The sequence below is a fragment of the Aquarana catesbeiana genome, linkage group LG02 (genome assembly GCF_042186555.1).
Source record: "Aquarana catesbeiana isolate 2022-GZ linkage group LG02, ASM4218655v1, whole genome shotgun sequence".
Lineage (NCBI taxonomy): Eukaryota > Metazoa > Chordata > Amphibia > Anura > Ranidae > Aquarana > Aquarana catesbeiana.
The window spans coordinates 809,731,643-809,751,798 of NC_133325.1; the positions used below are offsets into that span (position 1 = coordinate 809,731,643).

A 20,156-nucleotide genomic window follows, 5' to 3' on the forward strand; every position below is an offset into this window, starting at 1 on the left:
GAATTCGAAACCAATTTGCAGAATTTTTTGAATCCCCTGATGGAGAGGTATCATGGCAGAATGATTATATCTAAAAAATATTTGCAATACATCTACCTTTGCTTTCTTGTTTTTTTTTTAAATAAAGCATTTCAAAATTGAAGTTTGTTATTTTTAGGTCCATTTATCAACGATTGTTCAACAAGTCAATTTGACTCTGCCTTCGGGGTAAGCCTAGGCTAAGCCCAAAAAAGAGCAAGCTTACGCTTGTCCGAAGACGGAGTACGATAGAGTCCTTTGCACTCTGCCTTCAGGGCAAGCAGAGTGCAAAGGAGTGCTGTTGTGCATCATATAAAAGACAAATTGAACACATTTATTTTCAATCAAAAAACATATTTAATAAAGGATTGGGATCACAACTGGTATTTCAAGAAAAAAAAGAATTTATTTTGGGATCACAACTGGTGATAGGTGGTGGTGGATGCTTGATTGCATTGGGGATGTGGGGATTGGGGACGGGGTAATGGTTGGGCCTGGCGATCACTCCCAAAATCCTGCTGGTAGCGGGGTACAGGGTATGAGGGCTGAAAATGGGAGATGGAAGGTTGAAATTCACCATAGGAGTGCACGTTATGGAATGAGGTCTGGGACGGCATAGGTGGTGGTTGGCGTTGAGGAGGGGGCTGATAGTGAGAGGGGGGTGCTAGCACTGCTGAGGTCCCAGGGGCCATAGGGGGATCATAAGAAACATTATATGGATCGAATGGAGGTGGCCCGCCACTAAATTTTGCATGTCGGTATTGCATTGCAATAGCGTACATGCGATCCATACAAAGCTTCTCTTGGTCTCCCCCAATGTCCTCCAGGATGTGGTAAAGGCTGTGGCAGAAGCAGGCGCGTGGGTTGTTGGTGTCTAAAAAGGCATCCATACTGCGCCTCTCCTGCCGCACTTCCTGCAGCAGTGCTAGCACCCTGTCATCAGCATCCGGATTATAGCCGCCCCTCGCCTGACGTCCACGCCCACGGCCACGAACACCGCCACGACCGCGCTGCTCTCCACCTTGCTGACTGGCAGGAGACGGTGATTCCACAGCCCTCGATTCCTGCAAAAGAACAAAAATGTTTACATTGACATGTACATGGACAGACAGACAATGAGATAGACAGGCAGACCGAAGCAGTTACCTCATCTGTGCACTCAACACCTCCCTCGCTGATTGGACGTGGAGATCCAGAGGTGGTCATAGGACTGCTTGGTCTCTGAACCTCAGCCTCTTCTGCATCCACCTCTCTGAGTCTGATGTTAGAAGTTGTCCTGCAGACAATACAAATTGTATAAACGTAACTACTTTAGCCCGGACCATTCAGCTGGCCAAAGACCCGAGCACTTTTTGCGATTTGTCACAGCGTCGCTTTAACAATGGTGGTCATGCAACGTGGCTCCCCAAAAAATTTATGTCCTTTTTTTCCACTCAAACAGACCTTTTTTTATGTGGTATTTGATCACCTCTGGGTTTTTTGGGGTTTTTTTTCGGAGCTATAAAAAAAGAGTGTAAATTTCCGTTTTAAATTTTGAATTAAAATTTTTTTAAGTAATAAATATCCCACAAAAAATAAATAAATATAAAATTTTCTTTTTGGTTTAGGCCAATATGTATATACAGATTTCAGTTAATAAATATTTTTTTGGCAAAAGTTATAGCGTCTATGAAACAGGGGAGAGTTTTATGGCATTTTTCTTACAAATTTTTTTATTAGTAATAGGGGAGATCAGCAATTTTTTTGCATGACTGCGACAATACGGCAGACACATTGGACAATTTGGACACATTTTTGGAAAAATTGTCATTTGCGATCAGTGCGATTAAAATTGCAATGATTACTGTAAAAATTACACTGGCATTGACCTCTTCCTCTCCCTGAGATGATCGCCGGTGTGCTCGCAGACATTGAGTCCGCAGGACCCGCGGTCGGACTCATGGACCTCGCAATGGGAAAGCGCGCCGCCAAGGTGGCATCTTAAAAGGGACGTACAGGTACGCCCATTTGTGCAGCCGTGCCATTCTGCCGACGTATATGTACATGTGGCGTTTGGAAAGTGGTTACAATAGCCATGGAACATACTGCCTGAAAAGCAATGTACATAGGCAAATATATGAAAAAAAACTAAAAACTTACGGTCTGGTATGGCTCTGCATATTTTGCCGTAAGAATAGCAGATTGCTGTGGTACACGTGTGGTTTCTTTGTTGGCGCTGGTGCTCCACCACGTGCCGCCTTGTCCTCGTCCGTGAGGTCCCTCCTGACACGGTCACGTAGGGACTTCCAGCTGCGCTGCATAATTTTGCCTAAAATAACATGGAAAACAAAGGGTTAAATATGCAATCTTCGTTTACATTACACACAAACAGATCATGCATTCAAGGAAAATAGACTTACTTATTTCCTTTCTTTCAGCATTTCGCATTTGTTCCCAGCCAGGGGTAATGGCAGCACTTATGTCCTCCCAGGCTTTCACTTTACGTATGTGGTCTCCATGAAGTGGATGTGCCACATCCCACAGTTCAGGATGGGCCTGTACAGCACTAATGAGCTCCACTTGTGAAACTGCACTTGTCATCTTCAAGTCACTAACCACAGTCACACAGCTGTGCAAAGGACTCTTGGGTAATCTAATGTCCAGACAGGAATTTCCTGTTTTTACAGAGATTACAGTGTCCAATCATCTATTTTGAGCAAAAAAACGCCAGAGCTAAAAAATGTGAAAAAACGCTGCGGTCGCGTTTTTGCGCGTTTTTCCGCGTTTCGCGTTTTTACAGCTCTAGCGCCGCACCTCGGAACGCACTGGTCCTGGGTTTTTTTTACAGCTTAAAAACGCCTATGCCATTTGCAGCTCAAAAACGTCTAGGTGGGCATGAATCCATAGACTAACATAGACAGGCGTTTTTAAGCTGTAAATAATGCTCAAAAACGCGCCTGTAAAAACGTCCATGTGCATGAGGACTAATTAAAACCCAGGACCAGTGCGTTCCGAGGTGCGGCACTAGAGCTGTAAAAACGCAAAACGCGGAAAAACGCGCAAAAACGTGCAAAAATGCGCAAAAACGCGACCGCGCGTTTTTCCGCGTTTTTTAGCTCTGGCGTTTTTTTGCTCAAAAGAGATGATTGGACACTGTAATCTCTGTAAAAACAGGAAATTCCTGTCTGGACATTAGATTACCCAAGAGTCCTTTGCACAGCCGTGTGACTGTGGTTAGTGACTTGAAGATGACAAGTGCAGTTTCACAAGTGGAGCTCATTAGTGCTGTACAGGCCCATCCTGAACTGTGGGATGTGGCACATCCACTTCATGGAGACCACATACGTAAAGTGAAAGCCTGGGAGGACATCAGTGCTGCCATTACCCCTGGCTGGGAACAAATGCGAAATGCGGAAAGAAAGGAAATAAGTAAGTCTATTTTCCTTGAATGCATGATCTGTTTGTGTGTAATGTAAATGAAGATTGCATATTTAACCCTTTGTTTTCCATGTTATTTTAGGCAAAATTATGCAGCGCAGCTGGAAGTCCCTACGTGACCGTGTCAGGAGGGACCTCACGGACGAGGACAAGGCGGCACGTAGTGGAGCACCAGCGCCAACAAAGAAACCACACGTGTACCACAGCAATCTGCTATTCTTACGGCAAAATATGCAGAGCCATACCAGACCGTAAGTTTTTAGTTTTTTTTCATATATTTGCCTATGTACATTGCTTTTCAGGCAGTATGTTCCATGGCTATTGTAACCACTTTCCAAACGCCACATGTACATATACGTCGGCAGAATGGCACGGCTGCACAAATGGGCGTACCTGTACGTCCCTTTTAAGTTGCCGCCTTGGCGGCGCACTTTCCCATTGCGAGGTCCATGAGTCCGACTGTGGGTCCTGCGGACTCAATGTCCGCGGGCACACCGGCGATCGTCTCAGGGAGAGGAAGAGGTCAATGCCAGTGTAATTTTTACAGTAATCATTGCAATTTTAATCGCACTGATCGCAAATGACAATTTTTTCCAAAAATGTGTCCAAATTGTCCAATGTGTCTGCCGTATTGTCGCAGTCATGCTAAAAAATTGCTGATCTCCCCCATTACTAATAAAAAAAAAATTTGTAAGAAAAATGCCATAAAACTCTCCCCTGTTTCATAGACGCTATAACTTTTGCCAAAAAAATATTTATTAACTGAAATCTGTATATACATATTGGCCTAAACCAAAAAGAAAATTTTATATTTATTTATTTTTTGTGGGATATTTATTACTTAAAAAAATTTTAATTCAAAATTTAAAACAGAAATTTACACTCTTTTTTTATAGCTCCGAAAAAAACCCCAAAAAAACACAGAGGTGATCAAATACCACATAAAAAAAGGTCTGTTTGAGTGGAAAAAAAGGACATACATTTTTTGGGGAGCCACGTTACACGACCACCATTGTTAAAGCGACGCTGTGACAAATCGCAAAAAGTGCTCGGGTCTTTGGCCAGCTGAATGGTCCGGGCTAAAGTAGTTACGTTTATACAATTTGTATTGTCTGCAGGACAACTTCTAACATCAGACTCAGAGAGGTGGATGCAGAAGAGGCTGAGGTTCGGAGACCAAGCAGTCCTATGACCACCTCTGGATCTCCACGTCCAATCAGCGAGGGAGGTGTTGAGTGCACAGATGAGGTAACTGCTTCGGTCTGCCTGTCTATCTCATTGTCTGTCTGTCCATGTACATGTCAATGTAAACATTTTTGTTCTTTTGCAGGAATCGAGGGCTGTGGAATCACCGTCTCCTGCCAGTCAGCAAGGTGGAGAGCAGCGCGGTCGTGGCGGTGTTCGTGGCCGTGGGCGTGGACGTCAGGCGAGGGGCGGCTATAATCCGGATGCTGATGACAGGGTGCTAGCACTGCTGCAGGAAGTGCGGCAGGAGAGGCGCAGTATGGATGCCTTTTTAGACACCAACAACCCACGCGCCTGCTTCTGCCACAGCCTTTACCACATCCTGGAGGACATTGGGGGAGACCAAGAGAAGCTTTGTATGGATCGCATGTACGCTATTGCAATGCAATACCGACATGCAAAATTAAGTGGCGGGCCACCTCCATTCGATCCATATAATGTTTCTTATGATCCCCCAATGGCCCCTGGGACCTCAGCAGTGCTAGCACCCCCCTCTCACTATCAGCCCCCTCCTCAACGCCAACCACCACCTATGCCGTCCCAGACCTCATTCCATAACGTGCACTCCTATGGTGAATTTCAACCTTCCACCTCCCATTTTCAGCCCTCATACCCTGTACCCCGCTACCAGCAGGATTTTGGGAGTGATCCCCAGGCCCAACCATTACCCCGTCCCCAATCCCCACATCCCCAATGCAATCAAGCATCCACCACCACCTATCACCAGTTGTGATCCCAAAATAAATTCTTTTTTTTCTTGAAATACCAGTTGTGATCCCAATCCCTTATTAAATATGTTTTTTGATTGAAAATAAATGTGTTCAATTTGTCTTTTATATGATGCACAACAGCACTCCTTTGCACTCTGCTTGCCCTGAAGGCAGAGTGCAAAGGACTCTATCGTGCTCTGCCTTCGGACAAGCGTAAGCTTGCTCTTTTTTGGGCTTAGCCTAGGCTTACCCCGAAGGCAGAGTCAAATTGACTTGTTGAACAATCGTTGATAAATGGACCTAAAAATAACAAACTTCAATTTTGAAATGCTTTATTTAAAAAAAAAACAAGAAAGCAAAGGTAGATGTATTCCAAATATTTTTTAGAAATAATCATTCTGCCATGATACCTCTCCATCAGGGGATTCAAAAAATTCTGCAAATTGGTTTCGAATTCTCATGACACGTGCAGTTGAACGCAAGTCCATAAATTGAACCCTCTGAAGTTGGTTAATGGGCTCCTGTTCAACATTATTTCTGTCACTGTCCCGCAGAAAATTGTGCAGAACGCAGCATGCCAGGACGACTTTAATGGCGTTGTCAACATCCAATTGCATACTTATCAGCAAAACTCGCCATTTGGCCGTGCACACCCCGAATGCACATTCAACAACACGGCGTGCACGGCTGAGCTGATAATTGTAGATTTTTTGTTGTCGGCTGAGACCATTGCCACTGTATGGCCTCATAAGATTTTCAGCCAGTCCAAAGGCCTCATCTGCCACCATGACTAATGGCAAGCTGGGTTCTTCAGTGCAGGGTAGAGGCCTGCTTTCAGGAATATTGAGTCGTCCCTCATGTAGACGACGTCCGAAGGCCGACTCGCAGAATATGCGGGCGTCACCTTGGCTTCCATATGCTCCCACATCAACAAAAATAAATTTAAGGTGTGCATCGGACAATGCCAGGAGGACCACCGAAAAATATTTTTTATAATTAAAATATGACGATCCAGAGTGGGGAGGCTTCTTCACCCTGATGTGTTTCCCATCAAGGGCTCCTATACAATTTGGGAACTGAGTTTTTTCCCAAAAAGTGTCCACAACTGATTCCCAGATGTCTTCTGTTGGCTCTGGCATTACAATGTTATGCAATTCCTCCCATATTGCCACACATGTTTCCTTTATTATTTTTGAGACCGTTGAGAGGCCAAGGAGGAAGTAATGATGCAAGGAAGCATAACTTTGTCTCGTGGCAAGGAACCTAAGATAACATAATAAATTTAGTTATTGAAAGAGAAAAGCATAAACATAAGTCCTAACCCTACCCTTAAACCTAACCCTAACTCCTAACCCCTAACCCTAATCCTATCTCCTAACCCTAACCCTATCTCCTAACCCTAACCCCTAACCCTAACCCCTAACCCTATCTCCTAACCCTATCTCCTAACCCTAACCCCTAACCCTAACCCCTAACATAACCCTATCTCCTAACCCCTAACCCTTACCCCTAACCCTATCTCCTAACCCTATCTCCTAACCCTAACCCCTAACCCCTAACATAACCCTATCTCCTAACCCTATCTCCTAACCCTAACCCCTATCCCTAACCCCTAACCCTAACCCTATCTCCCAACCCTATCTCCTAACCCTAACCCCTAACCCTATCTCCTAACCCTAACCCCTATCCCTAACCCCTAACCCTATCTCCCAACCCTATCTCCTAACCCTAACCCTAACCCTATCTCCTAACCCTAACCCCTAACCCTAACCCCTAACATAACCCTATCTCCTAACCCTAACCCTAACCCTATCTCCTAACCCTAACCCCTAACCCTAACCCTATGTCCTAACCCTATCTCCTAACCCTAACCCCTAACCCTAACCCCTAACATAACCCTATCTCCTAACCCTATCTCCTAACCCTAACCCCTAACCCTATCTCCTAACCCTAACTCCTAACCCTAACCCCTAACCCTATCTCCTAACCCTAACCCCTAACCCTATCTCCTAACCCTAACCCCTAACCCTAACCCCTAATCCTATCTCCTAACCCTAACTCCTAACCCTAACCCTATCTCCTAACCCCTAACCCTAACCCTATCTCCTAACCCTAACCCCTAACCCTATCTCCTAACCCTAACCCCTAACCCTAACCCCTGACCCTAACTCCTAACCCTAACTCCTAACCCCTAACGCTAACCCCTAACCCCTAACCATAACCCTATCTCCTAACCCTAACCCCTAACCCTAACCCTATCTCCTAACCCTATCTCCTAACCCTAACCCCTAACCCTATCTCCTAACCCTAACCCCTAACCCTAACCCTATCTCCTAACCCCTAACCCTAACCCTATCTCCTAACCCTAACCCCTAACCCTAACCCCTAACCCTAACCCTATCTCCTAACCCTATCTCCTAACCCTAACCCCTAACCCTAACCCTATCTCCTAACCCTAACCCCTAACCCTATCTCCTAACCCTAACCCTAACCCCTAACATAACCCTATCTCCTAACCCTATCTCCTAACCCTAACCCCTTACCCTAACCCCTAACCCTAACCCTATCTCCTAACCCTATCTCCTAACCCTAACCCCTAACCCTATCTCCTAACCCTATCTCCTAACCCTAACCCCTAACCCTAACCCCTAACATAACCCTATCTCCTAACCCTATCTCCTAACCCTAACCCCTAACCCTAACCCCTAACCCTATCTCCTAACCCTATCTCCTAACCCCTAACCCTAACCCTATCTCCTAACCCCTAACCCTAACCCTATCTCCTAACCCTAACCCTAACCCCTAACCATAACCCTATCTCCTAACCCTAACCCCTAACCCTAACCCTAACATAACCCTATCTCCTAACCCTAACCCTAACCCCTAATCCTATCTCCTAACCCTAACCCCTAACCCTATCTGCTAACCCTAACCCCTAACCCTAACCCCTAATCCTATCTCCTAACCCTAACTCCTAACCCTAACCCTATCTCCTAACCCTAACCCCTAACCCTAACCCTAACCCTATCTCCTAACCCTAACCCCTAACCCTAACCCTATCTCCTAACCCTAACCCCTAACCCTATCTCCTAACCCTAACCCTAACCCCTGACCCTAACCTCTAACCCCTAACCCTAACCCTATCTCCTAACCCTAACCATAACCCTATCTCCTAACCCTAACCCCTAACCCTATCTCCTAACCCTAACCCCTAACCCTAACCCTAACCCCTAACCCTATCTCCTAACCCTATCTCCTAACCCTAACCCCTAACCCTAACCCTATCTCCTAACCCTATCTCCTAACCCTAACCCCTAACCCTAACCCTATCTCCTAACCCTATCTCCTAACCCTAACCCCTAACCCTAACCCCTAACCTTAACCCTATCTCCTAACCCTAACCCCTAACCCCTAACATAACCCTATCTCCTAACCCTATCTCCTAACCCTAACCCCTAACCCTAACCCTATCTCCTAACCCTATCTCCTAACCCTAACCCCTAACCCTATCTCCTAACCCTAACCCCTAACCCTAACCCTATCTCCTAACCCTAACCCCTAAACCTAACCCCTAACCCTAACCCCTAACATAACCTTATCTCCTAACCCTATCTCCTAACCCTAACCCCTATTCCCTAACCCTATCTCCTAACCCTATCTCCTAACCCTAACCCTAACCCCTAACCCTATCTCCTAACCCTAACCCCTAACCCTATCTCCTAACCCTAACTCCTAACCCTAACCCCTAACCCTATCTCCTAACCCTAACCCTAACCCCTAATCCTATCTCCTAACCCTAACCCCTAACCCTATCTCCTAACCCTAACCCCTAACCCCTAACCCTAACCCCTAACCCTATCTCCTAACCCTAACCCCTAACCCTAACCCTATCTCCTAACCCTAACTCTATCTCCTAACCCTAACCCCTAACCCTAACCCCTGACCCTAACCCCTAACCCTAACTCCTATCCCTAACCCTATCTCCTAACCCTAACCCCTAACCCTAACCCCTAACCATAACCCTATCTCCTAACCCTGACCCTATTCCCATATGTGTATTCACTTACCTGAGTGTCACTAGCATCCGTTCCTCTGGTGACACAGAGCTACGCATCACAGTGTCCATCCTTGTGAGCCTTGGCCTGAGCCTCTCCAACAGGTCATCAAAGAGCGGCACTGACATCCTTGTAAAGTTAAAGAATTTTGTCGGATATGAGCGCAGTTGGGAATAAATATTGCCAAAGTACCCCGTAGAAAACCGATTGGATACCATTGGATGCACCCAAAATTGACATCTGCTGCTTCTCTCCTCCTCCTGTCTCATTCTCCGCTGCCTCCGCAAAACAATCAGAAGGATTGCCTCATCGATCTTCTGCATGACAGGATCCATATTTCTCAGAAAAATACAGAAAACTTAACAGACTCTGAAACACTCTCTCCTCTCTCTCTCTCCTACCAAAATGGCACCGACACATGCTCATTAACATATTTTCTTTGGTTTCTGTGGCATTGTGGGAAATTTGGGAGTGTATATAGCTGAGAGATGTGTTTTTCATTAAAAAACGCTTCTTCGCACTAACGCGGAAAAACGCAGAAAAACGCGCAAAAACATGCAAAACCGCTAATGCAAAACGCGGTAAAAATCGCGTTTTTAACGCCGGTTTTTCCAGGCGTCGAACCTAGCTTTACAGCTCCTTTTTTAAAACGTCCATGTGCATGAGGGCCCTCATGGCCCACTGGATCACTTCTTTGAAATAGTAGGAATATTTATGAGGGCCTCAGCCAATCCCCAGTAAAAAAAGGTTTTTTTTTTACTGGGGATTGGCTGAGGCCCTCATAAATATTCCAAACACACTAGAGGGTGCTACACAAGGTATGTCTGCTGTCCATCAACTGGTACAACAAATCACAGAAGAATAAGCAATTTTTTCATTACATATAAAACTTTGGAGTGGATGTCCAGCTGGAAATAGGATTATAACAGGGGTTTATCGTTTTCCCCCACCTCCTTCCTGTGTATGAGTGGCTGATCCGGATTGAGGAACTGGATTGGAGGGGATACCAACACACAAAGTTCTGAATGACACCCGGATGTGATCGGAACCCGGCTTACAGACATCTTATGCTTATACCCCTGCAGGGGTATAGCGTTCCGGTGAGTGGGATCACAACAGGGGGAGTTGGTTTTTAAAATACCTGGAAGAAATGCGGTGGAAGACATCACATGAACTTTTTTGTCATTTCTTATGAGATTTATTAGCGCTATTAATTATCTCACTTTTTTATACACATTCTATATATAATTTTTATATACATCACTTTGGATTTTTTAGAGGATTGTAGACACTTTTTACCTTTATTTAATATTTGCAGTATTGGATTTGACATCTATTGCACTTATCACTTTACCATTTACGTCATATTACACTATTAGTGGGCATCAATATTAATTAATTTTGCATATGAGATAATTGTTGCACTTTTTATATTTATTGGCACTAATTAATTTATTTTTGAATTAACACTCAATCAATTAATTTATTTATATATACATATAATTTTCACATACATCACGTTGCATTTTTTAGAGGATTGTGGATATTACCTGGAGTTTATTTTTATTATCCAGCAGTGCTGGAACATTGTTGTTTTTATTTCATTTGACATCTTTGCACTTATCACTTTATTATTTACGCCATATCACACTATGAGGGGTCATTAATATTAATTAATTTTGTTTATGGGATAATAGTTGCACTTTCCATATTTATTGGCATTAATTAATTTGTTTATGAACTAAACACTTAATTTATTTATTCCTTGTTTTTGCGGGATATATAGTATTGCATTTACAGCGATTACTATTTATGGGTGTTTCCTATAATAGGTCATATTGATACATCTATTATCATCATTGGATAAGTAATTTCACACTAATACATTTTTTACGCACAGCGCCATTCCCTATCTCGTTATACTTATTCCATTTAGGGTACACGTTGTGTCCCTTGCCCATATAGGGGGGCTGCAGTTGCGAATATACCCTATAGCGCGGATCTATTGACAAAAATATACTTATATGCAAGTTATTGCCATAAAAAGTGTTTAGGGACCCGAATAATGCAAAATGCAAAAAAAGTTTTTAAAAAGGCCGTTTTTTCAGGAGCAGTGATTTTAAGAATGGTTAAAGTGAAACAATAAAAATGAAATATTCCTTTAAATATCATGCCTGGGGGGCCCCCTTAGTCTGCCTGTAAAGTAGCACATTTTTCCCATGTTTAGAAAAGTACTGCAGCAAAATTACATTTCTAAAGGAAAAAAAATGTCATTTAAAATTGCTCATGGCTGTAATGTATTGCCAGATCCCGGCAATATACATAAAAAATCATTTAAAAAAACAGCATGGATTCCCCCCCCCAGGCCATACCAGGCCCTTCGGGTTTGGTATGGATATTAAGGGAAACTCCACGCCATTATTTTTGAAAAAAAAGGGCCTGGTATGGATGGGGGGAATCCGTGCCGTTTTTTTTATAATTCTGTCATAGGGCTCCCCTTAACCACTTCAATACACAATATTATATATTGTACACTGCACTATATACCCTGCACTGTATTATATATACTACATTGAGGGCACTATATACTCTGAACTGCAGTATATATACACTATACAGACTGCACTATATACTCTGAACTGCAGCATATAAACTATACAGACTGCACTATATACTCTGAACTGCAGCATATAAACTATACAGACTGCACTATATACTCTGAACTGCAGCATATAAACTATACAGACTGCACTATATACTCTGAACTGCAGTATATATACTATACAGACTGCACTATATACTCTGCACTGTATTATATACACACACTACACTGAGGGCACTATATACTCTGAACTGCAGTATATATACACTGAACTGCAGTATATATACTATACAGACTGCACTATATACTCTGAACTGCAGTATATATACTATACAGACTGCACTATATACTCTGAACTGCAGTATATATACTATACTGACTGCACTATATACTCTGAACTGCAGTATATATACTATACAGACTGCACTATATACTCTGCACTGTATTATATATACACACTACACTGAGGGCACTATATACTCTGAACTGCAGTATATATACACTGAACTGCAGTATATATACACTGAACTGCAGTATATATACTATACAGACTGCACTATATACTCTGCTGAAAAATTGGGCCTTAGGTGTTGGTGGTGGCAGAACACGGTAACCCCTCACAGTTACTCTTGTTGGGTGCAGGAACAGTCCCTGCTGTTAAATATTATTTCAGATGCTGCTTGCCCTCTTTTAGTGGCCTGTGAGCGTCTGCCTCTCCTTGGTGGCCTTCCGGACTTGATGGGTATTTTTTTTAACACCGCACTACACTGTAATATATACTGTACACCGCCTGCACTGTATTATCTAATGTACACTGCTGAATGCACTGTATATATAGGCTACGCTGAATGCAGAATATATATATATACACACACACACACACACACAAACTAGTCTGACTGTATATATATATATCAAATACACTGCCACTAACTAACCTGCCTGCCTAATCTAGCTCAATCTCTCCATCTCTGTCCACTATAACACACTATATGGGCACTGTGTAAGCAGCCTTATATAGTGTGGGGCATGGGGTCTTAGTCCCCCTGAGCAATGATTGGCCAAAGAAACCCTGCAGTTGCTATTACTGTTCTGGTGGTGTACACAGTACACAATACAGTGCAAGGATGGTGCAGTTGCTACTACTTTTCTGGTGGTTTACAAAATACAGTGCAGCCATAGTGCAGTTGCTACTACTTTTCTGGTGGTGTACACAGTCAGGGATGCTGATAGAAATCATGGGGCCCCATTCAGCCTGCCCAACTGGGCCCCCTTCAGCCCTACCCCTGGTCCCTCCTTCAGGCCCTGACCCCTCCCAAGACCCTGCCTTGAAACAAATTGCAGGTTTGTCTTCAAGTGATATTTACCACTGCAAACAGCGACACTCATGCCGCCAATGCCATAATGTATTGCAGACAGTGCCACCCATGCCACCCATACCATACATTATGGCATGGGTGGCACTGTCTGCAGTACATTATGGCATTGGCGGCATGGGTGGCACAGCTGCCTGCAGAGAAGATGCCATGCCGAAATTGCCATAATATGCTTCAGCCTATGCCACCCATGCCGCCAATGCCATCATGTATAGATGCTACTGTAGTATTAGTAGATCTTGAATCATCACCCCTCTCCCCCCAAGCAAGCACACACCTGTGTTAGCCGGGCCCCAGGAGTCACTTGCTCTCTGATCCTGCTGCTGCTGCCTGGACTGGAGTGTCAGTCAGTAGGGATGAGCTTCGAGTTCGAGTCGAACTCATGTTCGACTCGAACATTGGCTGTTCGCAAGTTCGCCGAACAGCGAACAATTTGGGGTGTTCGCGGCAAATTCGAATGCCGCGGAACACCCTTTAAGAGTCTATGGGAGAAATCAAAAGTGCTAATTTTAAAGGCTAATATGCAAGTTATTGTCATAAAAAGTGTTTGGGGACCTGGGTCCTGCCCCAGGGGACATGGATCAATGCAAAAAAAGTTTTAAAAACGGCCGTTTTTTCAGGAGCAGTGATTTTAATAATGCTTAAAGTCAATCAATAAAAGTGTAATATCCCTTTAAATTTCGTACCTGGGGGGTGTCTATAGTATGCCTGTAAAGGGGCGCATGTTTCCCGTGTTTAGAACAATCTGACAGGAAAATGACATTTCGAAGGAAAAAACTCATTTAAAACTACCCGCGGCTATTGCATTGCCGACAATACACATAGAAGTTCATTGATAAAAACGGCATGGGAATTCCCCAAAGGGGAACCCCGAACCAAAATTAAAAAAAAAAAATGACGTGAGAGTCCCCCTAAATTCCATACCAGGCCCTTCAGGTCTGATATTGATATTAAGGGGAACCCCGGCCAAAATTTAAAAAAAAAAATGACGTGGGGTTCCCCCTAAATTCCATACCAGACCCTTCAGGTCTGGTATGGATTTTAAGGGGAACCCCGCGCCAAATAAAAAAAAAAAACGGCGTGGGGTCCCCCCAAAAATCCATACCAGACCCTTATCCGAGCACGCAACCTGGCAGGCCGCAGGAAAAGAGGGGGGGACGAGAGTGCGGCCCCCCCTCCCTCCTGAACCGTACCAGGCCACATGCCCTCAACATTGGGAGGGTGCTTTGGGGTAGCCCCCCAAAACACCTTGTCCCCATGTTGATGAGGACAAGGGCCTCATCCCCACAACCCTGGCCGGTGGTTGTGGGGGTCTGCGGGCGGGGGGCTTATCGGAATCTGGAAGCCCCCTTTAACAAGGTGACCCCCAGATCCCGGCCCCCCCCTGTGTAAAATGGTAAGGGGGTACTTATACCCCTACCATTTCACGAAAAAAGTGTCAAAAATGTTAAAAATGACAAGAGACAGTTTTTGACAATTCCTTTATTTAAATGCTTCTTCTTTTTTCTATCTTCCTTCATCTTCTGGTTCTTCTGGCTCTTCTGGTTCTTCCTCCGGCGTTCTCGTCCAGCATCTCCTCCGCGGCGTCTTCTATCTTCTTCTCCTCGGGCCGCTCCGCACCCATGGCATGAGGGGGAGGCTCCCGCTCTTCTCTTCTTCTTTTCTTCTCTTCTTCTCTTCTTCATTTTCTTCTCCGGGCCGCTCCGCAATCCATGCTGGCATGGAGGGAGGCTCCCGCTGTGTGACGGCGCTCCTCGTCTGACAGTTCTTAAATAATGGGGGGCGGGGCCACCCGGTGACCCCGCCCCCCTCTGACGCATGGGACATGACGGGACTTCCCTGTGGCATTCCCCGTGACATCACAGGGAAGTCCCGTCAAGTCACCGTGCGTCAGAGTGGGGCGGGGTCACCGGGTGGCCCCGCCCCCCCCCCCCGTTATTTAAGAACTGTCAGACGAGGAGCGCCGTCACACAGCGGGAGCCTCCCTCCATGCCAGCATGGATTGCGGAGCGGCCCGGAGAAGAAAATGAAGAAGAGAAGAAGAGAAGAAAAGAAGAAGAGAAGAGCGGGAGCCTCCCCCCATGCCATGGGTGCGGAGCGGCCCGAGGAGAAGAAGATAGAAGACGCCGCGGAGGAGATGCTGGACGAGAACGCCGGAGGAAGAACCAGAAGAGCCAGAAGAACCAGAAGAACCAGAAGATGAAGGAAGATAGAAGAAAGAAGAAGCATTTAAATAAAGGAATTGTCAAAAACTGTCTCTTGTCATTTTTAACATTTTTGACACTTTTTTCGTGAAATGGTAGGGGTACTTATGTACCCCCTTACCATTTCACACAGGGGGGGGGCCGGGATCTGGGGGTCACCTTGTTAAAGGGGGCTTCCAGATTCCGATAAGCCCCCCGCCCGCAGACCCCCACAACCACCGGCCAGGGTTGTGGGGATGAGGCCCTTGTCCTCATCAACATGGGGACAAGGTGTTTTGGGGGCTACCCCAAAGCACCCTCCCAATGTTGAGGGCATGTGGCCTGGTACGGTTCAGGAGGGAGGGGGGCCGCACTCTCGTCCCCCCCTCTTTTCCTGCGGCCTGCCAGGTTGCGTGCTCGGATAAGGGTCTGGTATGGATTTTTGGGGGGACCCCACGCCGTTTTTTTTTTTTTTTGGCGCGGGGTTCCCCTTAAAATCCATACCAGACCTGAAGGGTCTGGTATGGAATTTAGGGGAACCCCACGTCATTTTTTTTTTTAAATTTTGGCCGGGGTTCCCCTTAATATCCATACCAGAACTGAAGGGCCTGGTATGGAATTTAGGAGGACTCCCACATCATTTTTTTTTTTTAATTTTGGTTTGGGGTTCCCCTTTGGGGAATTCCCATGCCGTTTTTATCAATGAACTTCTATGTGTATTGTCGGCAATGCAATAGCCGCGGGTAGTTTTAAATAAGTTTTTTCCTTCAAAATGTCATTTTGCTTTCAGACTGTTCTAAACACAGGAAACATGCGCCCCTTTACAGGCATACTATAGACACCCCCCAGGTACGAAATTTAAAGGGATATTACACTTTTATTGTTTGACTTTAAGCATTATTAAAATCACTGCTCCTGAAAAAACGGCCGTTTTTAAAACTTTTTTTTGCATTGATCCATGTCCCCTGGGGCAGGACCCAGGTCCCCAAACACTTTTTATGACAATAACTTGCATATAAGCCTTTAAAATTAGCACTTTTGTTTATTCATGTTCGTGTCCCATAGACTTTAACGGTGTTCGCATGTTCGAACGAACTTTTTTCCTGTTCGCATGTTCTGGTGCGAACCGAACAGGGGGGTGTTCGGCTCATCCCTATCAGTCAGTATCACAAGTAGGGATGAGCTTCGTGTTCAAGTCGAACCCATGTTCGACTTGAACATCGTGTGTTCGGTCGTTCGCCGAATTACGAACTATATGGTCCATTCGTGCCAAATTTGTGTGGCGCGTCATGGCCCATAATTCACTGCGGCATCAGAGTGCATTGCTGACTGATGATTGATCAAGCATGCGGGTCAATCACAGCGCTGTGTATACAGAGAGCCGTAATTGGCCAAGGAGGCTTTGGCCAATTATGGCTCAGGGGGTTTAGTACATGCCCCACACTATATAAGGCCATCTGCACGTCGGCCCTGTGTAGTGTGTTCCGGTGTTGAGAGAGAGACAGACAGACAGAGAGACAGTGTCATTTGATTTAAGTTAGATAGAGTAGGCAGGTTGAGTCAGTTAGCTGCAGTTACAGTGTATTGTGTATATATATGCATCCCAGGTGTGTATATATATATATATATATATATATATATATATATATATATATATATACACACACTATTCAGTTTAGCTAGATCCTGTTCTTCTCTTCCTAATATACTGACAGGCAGGCGTTTTTATAGTTTAATGTACTGTGTACCCTGCACAGTCTCACCTACAGTATAGCTACCTGCAGCCAGGTGCTTGTGTAGGCCCTTTGAAGTATTTCCAGTTACTGTACTGTGTACCCCGACAGTTTAACCTACAGTATAGCTACCTGCAGCCAGGTGCTTGTGTAGGCTCTTTGAAGTATTTCCAGTTACTGTACTGTGTACCCTGCACAGTCTCACCTACAGTATAGCTACCTGCAGCCAGGTGCTTGTGTAGGCTCTTTGAAGTATTTCCAGTTACTGTACTGTGTACCCTGCACAGTCTCACCTACAGTATAGCTACCTGCAGCCAGGTGCTTGTGTAGGCTCTTTGAAGTATTTCCAGTTACTGTACTGTGTACCCCGCACAGTCTCACCTACAGTATAGCTACCTGCAGCCAGGTGCTTGTGTAGGCTCCTTGAAGTATTTCCAGTTACTGTACTGTGTACACCACACAGTCTCACCTACAGTATAGCTACCTGCAGCCAGGTTCTTGTGTAGGCTCTTGACATATTTCCAGTTACTGTACTGTGTACCCTGCACAGTTGCACCTACAGTATAGCTACCTAAACACAAGTGCAGGTGTTATCATACTAATAATACTACAGGCAGGCAGCTGATTCTGCTAGCTGCAGTATAATCGGTATATATATATATATACACACATCCCAGTTTTGTGCAGCTCACTGCAGGCCAATAGTATGTCTGGAAGGCCAACAAGGAGAGGCAGACAGTCACAAGCCAATAAAAGAGGGCAAGCAGGCTATGTGTCTAGAGGCAACAGTGCTGGTCGTGGACACAGTGTATCCTCATCAGCACGTGGCCGTGGGCCACGCTTGGCCTTTTTTCAGCAGCTGGCCATGTTGAGCCGCAACATGCGTAAGACTTGGTCGAGTGGATGACCAAGCCGTCCTCATCCTCCTCATTATCTCTCACCCAGGCTCAGGGTATTTTGTCTGGCAAAGCAGCTGCCAACGTGGCCTCTTCCCTTGGCTCAATTGCATCAGTGACTCCTTCCCTAGCCCCACCATGTCCTCCTGAGGAGTCCCTCGAACTGTTTGACCACAGTGTTAAGTACATGCTCCAGGAGGATGCCCAGCGTTTTGAAGGCTCTGATGATGGTACTGAGCTAGATGAAGGCAGTAATGTGAGCCCGGACAGAGGGGGTGCCCAAGAAGGACAGCAATCTGGCAGGCATATTCTCTCTGCTTCAACATACTGCCAGGTTTGCTCCAGTGATGAGGAGGGAGGGGAAGATGAGGTCACTGACTCAACGTGGGTGTCATATAGGACAGAGGAGGAGGAGGAGGCACATCACCAATGAGGCAGGATGCCCTCCAGGGGCCAGCCTAAGGGCAGCACACTGACTGCATCACACCGCAGAGCTCCACATGTGCAGGGCGCTGCAGTCTCTGCACGTTATTCAAAAAGTTCTTTGTGTGGGCCTTTTTTGAGACGAGTGCATCAGATCGCACCGCTGCTATTTGCAACATATGTCTCAAGCGTATCTCACGTGGCCAAAACATCTCCCGCTTGGGCACCACATGCTTGACCAGACATATGTTGACCTGCCATGCAGTTCATTGGCAAGCATATCTAAAAGACCCACACCAAAGAACAAAGAGGACCTCTCCTTGCTCCTCATCAGCTGAGATCTCCAACCCCACTATACCTTCAGTCCTCTCTGAGACCTGCACTGAGAGGAATGAAGGTGTAGAATTAGGTGAGTCACAGCCAAGTACTTGTGGGCAATCTGCTGTCGGTACACCAACGTCAGATTGTACCAGGCTAATTTCCCTGCCCCAGCTGCTGCACCACCGAAAGAAGTTTGCTCCCAGCCATCCACATGCCCAGCGGTTGAATGCTAGCTTGGCAAAATTGCTAGCACAGCAACTGCTGCCTTTTCAGTTGGTAGACTCTGCCCCCTTCCGTGAGTTTGTGGAATGTGCGGTTCCTCAGTGGCAGGTACCCAAACGCCACTTTTTCTCATGGAAGGCGATTCCGGCTCTCTACCGGCATGTGGAAGGCAATGTCCATGCCTCGCTGGACAGGACGGTCAGCGGTAAGGTGCATATTACCGCTGACTCATGGTCCAGCAGGCATGGACAGGGACGTTACCTAAGTTTCACGGCGCATTGGGTGACTCTACTGGCAGCTGGGAAGGATGCAGGACAAGGTGCAGTAGTGTTGGAGGTTGTTCCGCCACCCGCCTCCAAAATTATACTACTAATGATTGTGACACACCTCCCTCCTCCACCCCCTCCTCTTCTTCTTCCTCAATGGTCTCTTCCTGTGCTTTGTCCCCGGAACCAGCGGTGCTCCGTAGGCGTTCAAGGGGCTACGCATGTACGCAGGCCAAAAGATGCTATGCGGTGCTTGAGCTGGTGTGCTTGGGGGACAGGAGCCACACTGGGGCAGAGGTTCTGTCAGCTCTGCAGGGGCAGGTTCAGAGGTGGTTGACGCCACGCCAACTTAAGGCAGGAATGGTGGTTTGTGACAATGGCACCAACCTCCTCTCTGCCCTCCGCCAGGGACAAATGACCCATGTGCCCTGTTTGGCTCACGTCCTTAACTTGGTGGTGCAGCGGTTCTTGGGCAGGTACCTGGGCTTACAGGATGTCTTGAGGCAGGCCAGAAAAGTCTGTGTGAATTTCCGCCGGTCATATAATGCCAGTGCTCGGCTGGCAGACCTCCAAAAGAAGTTTAACCTGCCCAAGAACTGCCTAATCTGTGACATGCCCACCAGGTGGAACTCAATGTTGGCCATGCTGCAGCAGCTGCACATGCAGCAGAGGGCCATCAATGAGTACCT

General features: G+C 45.9%; 2 protein-coding genes across 2 annotated transcripts; one reads left to right on the plus strand and one right to left on the minus strand.

Annotated features, from left to right (window-relative positions):
* Window positions 1-351: 351 nt before the first annotated feature.
* Window positions 352-2,598, minus strand: LOC141127817 (uncharacterized). The gene is made up of 4 exons (XM_073614618.1): window positions 2,418-2,598; window positions 2,158-2,326; window positions 1,165-1,294; window positions 352-1,082 (listed from the first exon to the last, which is right to left on the minus strand). Exons 1-4 carry the CDS (start codon window positions 2,596-2,598, stop codon window positions 435-437), a joined length of 1,128 nt encoding a protein of 375 aa, XP_073470719.1. The 3' UTR covers window positions 352-434.
* A 617-nt stretch (window positions 2,599-3,215) lies between these two features.
* Window positions 3,216-5,451, plus strand: LOC141130161 (uncharacterized). Its single transcript, XM_073618108.1, has 4 exons — window positions 3,216-3,426; window positions 3,518-3,686; window positions 4,554-4,683; window positions 4,766-5,451. Exons 1-4 carry the CDS (start codon window positions 3,246-3,248, stop codon window positions 5,411-5,413), a joined length of 1,128 nt encoding a protein of 375 aa, XP_073474209.1. The 5' UTR covers window positions 3,216-3,245; the 3' UTR covers window positions 5,414-5,451.
* Window positions 5,452-20,156: the final 14,705 nt, after the last annotated feature.